General features: G+C 41.6%; 1 protein-coding gene across 2 annotated transcripts in view; it reads left to right on the forward strand.

Moving 5' to 3' along the window:
- Positions 1-4,167, forward strand: part of LOC111867502 (tRNA (guanine(10)-N2)-methyltransferase homolog) — a 21,843-nt gene that overhangs the window by 4,542 nt on the left and 13,134 nt on the right. For both annotated transcript variants that reach the window (XR_002843360.2, XM_023857445.2), the window contains exon 5: positions 626-782. Coding sequence is in view for 1 of the 2 variants with exons in the window: in XM_023857445.2 (XP_023713213.1) it covers positions 626-782 (157 nt within the window). In the remaining variant the exon portion in view is untranslated. The remainder of the gene's footprint in view (positions 1-625; positions 783-4,167) is intronic.

Below are 4,167 nucleotides of genomic sequence, written 5' to 3' on the forward strand. Positions count from 1 at the left end.
ACTACGCAGATTTAGTGTTCAGTAAAATACTTGCCGGGATTCACCTTCGTCTTCATCAAGAGCGACAGCTAAAAGCAAAACTTTTTCCTCCAAAGACTCATCCATGACTATTTACCGCTGCGATACCGAGCGGTCTGCCGAGTGCGCTCGGTAGACCGAAATACCGAGGCGATATACCGACTGCGATAATATCGCGTTCCTCGGAGTACCGCGCCAGTGTGCGGACCGCCATTAACCGCAATGTAATTAGATATCGTCCCGTACCATACCGAGCTGAGTATCGCGTCTGTGTGTGGGAGCCTTAATAAGAAAACTATTCGTTCTATATGAGACGAAGATTCAGATTATGGGCTTCTGGGTTTATGACACTGTGTAGTCTGTTAGGTGGTTACCATTGTTTGAGAGGAACATAATGCCTCTTTCTTCAGGATTTGAAGATAGAGGCAACAGGTTCCTCAAAAATAATGGTTACCACATAGTGTCATAACATGGAAGACCACAGTAAAAATCTTATAAATTTGGCTTCATGCATGAAATACTAGTATAATGGGTGGTTATGGCATTGTCAGTTGCTGTCAGACTTGTCTGAGAGCCAATGCAATGGTTAGAGCGCCATCTGTTGCAGATAGCAGATGGTCAGAGAGATGTGATCACCATGCTGTCACTCAAGACAAGGAAGTTCATTGGGAACACAAGTATGGACCCACAACTGTCCCTCTACATGGCGAACCAGGCGTTGGTGCAACCTGGAGACCTTGTACTGGATCCTTTTGTGGGAACAGGCAGGTTCAGATTCTAATTTCTATCTTCTATAGTAGTCAGAAAATAATAACTTCAAGAAGCACAGCAAATTCTCATTAATGTGGCAGTTGAACACTCTTCACTTTCATCGCCAACATTAACACTTCAGAGGTATGGGTGGGGAGCTGAATATGAGATGCTATTGGAAAGTTCCCGGACTAGGTCAAAAAAGAAATGCTGGCTTAACTTCCTTAATTTTGGCTGCCATCTCCTTCAGAATAGTCTCTTTGGGAAGAACGTATACAGTGGTCCCATTGTTTTTTCCATGCTTCAAAAGCACCGTGGCAGTCATTTTCTTTAATTCTGTCGAGTACCGCTTGTGATTCCCTTTGGATGTCAGACACTGTTTCAAAACATCCCTTCAGTTTCATTTTCAATTTGGGAAACAAAGCGAAATCACAGGGGGCTGTGTCTGATGATGAGTAGGGAGGATGGGGAAAGATAACCATGTTGTTAGTCACAAACTCTTTGGTTTTCAGGGATGTGTTGGCGGGCACATTGTCGTGATGAAGGACCTGGTTGTGGTTGTGCCAAAGTTCTGGTCTTTTCTGTTGCACATTTTCTCTCAAGCATCTGAAAACATCGCAGTAGAAGTCAGAGTTGACCATAGTGTTAGGAGGAACAAATTCATGGTGAATAATCCTCTTTACATTAAAAAGTACAGTGCGCATGCTCTTTGTTAAACAGCAGACTTGCTGCACCTATTTTGCTCTTGGTGATCATGGGCTCTTCCACTGAGACGATTGCTGCTTTGTTTCTGGATCGTAACTGTAAATCCAACTTTCATCACCCATTATGATCCTAGAGATAGAAGTGGAATCCTCGTTAACTTCCTCTCATAGCTCAAGGCACATGTGCCACTACTTTTGATCATTTGTCAAGAGTCGGGGAACAAACTTGATGATATTGCTGCGCAAGTTCAAATTTTCTGATAAGATCTCATGGCAAACTCCATAACTGATCCCAGCAGTGTCTGTGAGCTCATGGATTGTTTGGCGACAGTCTTGATGGATGAGTTCTCAAATTTTTTCATCTTTTTCTGTCGTTTTGCTGGTGCTTGGTAGCCCTGAACATTCGTCATCTTCAAATGACACTCAATTGGCCTTGAAACTTGAATGCCATTCAGAAACCACTGTCTAGCTTAAGGAATGTTCCCCCAAAGCCTCACAAAGCATTTCAAGGGTTTTGGTAGTGGATTTGCTGAGCTTCATGCAAAACTTGATGCAGACTTGTTGCTCAATTTTGCCATCCATTGCAGAGAAAACAAAACACGAAGTTGAGAAAGCACTTGTGTAAAAACAATGTGTGTTCACAGTGTGGTGTCACATGGCAGATTGATGCAATAGGCTTGCAGAAGTGTGACTTTGGCCTCAATTCTCATCTTCTTTCACCAAGGCATTTGCAACAATAACAGTGTGGGAAGTTTCCAATAGCACCTCATAGCTCAGTCATTGTAGTGGCTAGGCTGTCGAAGAGTTGTAGTTCAATTCCTAGCAGGTGAAAGAGATTCTTCTCATTGTGTTCTGACACAGGCTTTGGTTCCAAACCAGTGTCCTGTTCATCGGTACTGGAGAATCTTTGCTTCAAATAGTGTGCCTGGGATACTAATATGATCGCTCATCTCCTTCCGATGTCAGGCATGGTTCAGGGACAACTTTTCATTTCACTGACATGGTTAGGATTGACTGACTGAAAGGCCATCTTGTCTGATGCTTTGGGAGAAACAGAACATATAAGTTTTTTTGTGGAAATATTTGATTGCTGTGAAGAGCCCAAGCGTCATCTTTTCCTATCCTCATTTCCGTTTTGCACGGGTTGATGGATGACGAGTCTGCAATCTCTCCCTTTTTCATGCACTTCTTCCTTTCCAATATCCTGCCAGTTCTTCCCTGTCCTCTGGATGTGTTCCAACATCTGGCTGAACTAGTCTTTGCTGAGTTATCTTATAGGCATCTTCCTTCTAAACTTAAATTCCAAGACCTNTTGTCGAAGAGTTGTAGTTCAATTCCTAGAAGGTGAAATAGATTCTTCTCATTGTGTTCTGACACAGGCTTTGGTTCCCAACCAGTGTCCTGTTCATGGGTACTGGAGAATCTTTGTTTCAAATAGTGTGCCTGGGGTACTAAGATGATCATTCATCTCCTTCCGANCGTTTTGCACGGGTTGATGGATGACGAGTCTGCAATCTCTCCCTTTTTCATGCACTTCTTCCTTTCCAATATCCTGCCAGTTCTTCCCTGTCCTCTGGATGTGTTCCAACATCTGGCTGAACTAGTCTTTGCTGAGTTATCTTATAGGCATCTTCCTTCTAAACTTAAATTCCAAGACCTCCGATTAACAAGTTTTTAATCTTAACTCGAGAGACCTGAGTGTTTCTACAGAAATGAACGGTCACTCAGCTACTCAAGAAATTCCTAGTATTGTATGAAACCTGACAGTTCCTTACACTGTTCAGAAGAGCTCACNTGTTTTGCATGGGTTGATATCCTGCCAGTTCTTCCCTGTCCTCTGGATGTCCTCCAACATCTGGCTGAACCAGCCTTTGTTGAATTATCTTATATGCATCTTCCTTTTAAACTTAAATTCCAAGACCTCCGATTAACAAGTTTTTAATCTTAACTCCAAAGAGCTGATTGTTTCTACAGAAATGAACAGTCGCTCAGCTACTCAAGAAATTCCTAGCATTGTATGAAACCTGACAGTTCCTTACACTGTTCAGAAGAGCTCACCATTGATGCTTATCCTGAGCCACGTAAATGCCATCCACACTATCCCATCCTATTTCTTTAAGATACGTTTTAATATTATCCTCCCATCTATTTGTTAGTATTACTAGTGGCCTCTTTCCTTTAGATTTCCCTGCCAAAACGTTATATGAACTTTTGTTCTTGCATGCATGCTACATTCCTTGCCAGTCTCATTGTCTTTGATTTGACCTCTCTGTTACTGTTAGGCAAGGATTATGAAACTACTCATTATGCTTTACACTCTCTGAACATTCTGCAGGCATTCAACTGAGGAACTTGCAATGAAATGGCTGAACCTGTACTAATGTTCTGTTGTATCCTTGTTATTAGAGTACACGTCAATAATGCAACAATATAAAAGACATCAAGAATATGTCACTCACTAAAAATGTATCTTAATACTTTATGCTGTTAAAATCATTAAAATGTCAATAGGACACTAAAAGTGTTTATTTTATATATTAAAAGCGATTATCTACATTTCTGAAATGTCTCTATTTTTACATGCATTTTTCTAGTTCACTACAACATGTTTTGGCCTCACATGGGCCATCATCAGGTGATTTTTCTTTTGGGGGAGACCACTGCACTGCACTGCACTGCACTGCACTGCACTGCA

Source organism: Cryptotermes secundus, unplaced genomic scaffold (assembly GCF_002891405.2).
Source record: "Cryptotermes secundus unplaced genomic scaffold, Csec_1.0 scaffold1089, whole genome shotgun sequence".
In the NCBI taxonomy this organism is placed as follows: domain Eukaryota; kingdom Metazoa; phylum Arthropoda; class Insecta; order Blattodea; family Kalotermitidae; genus Cryptotermes; species Cryptotermes secundus.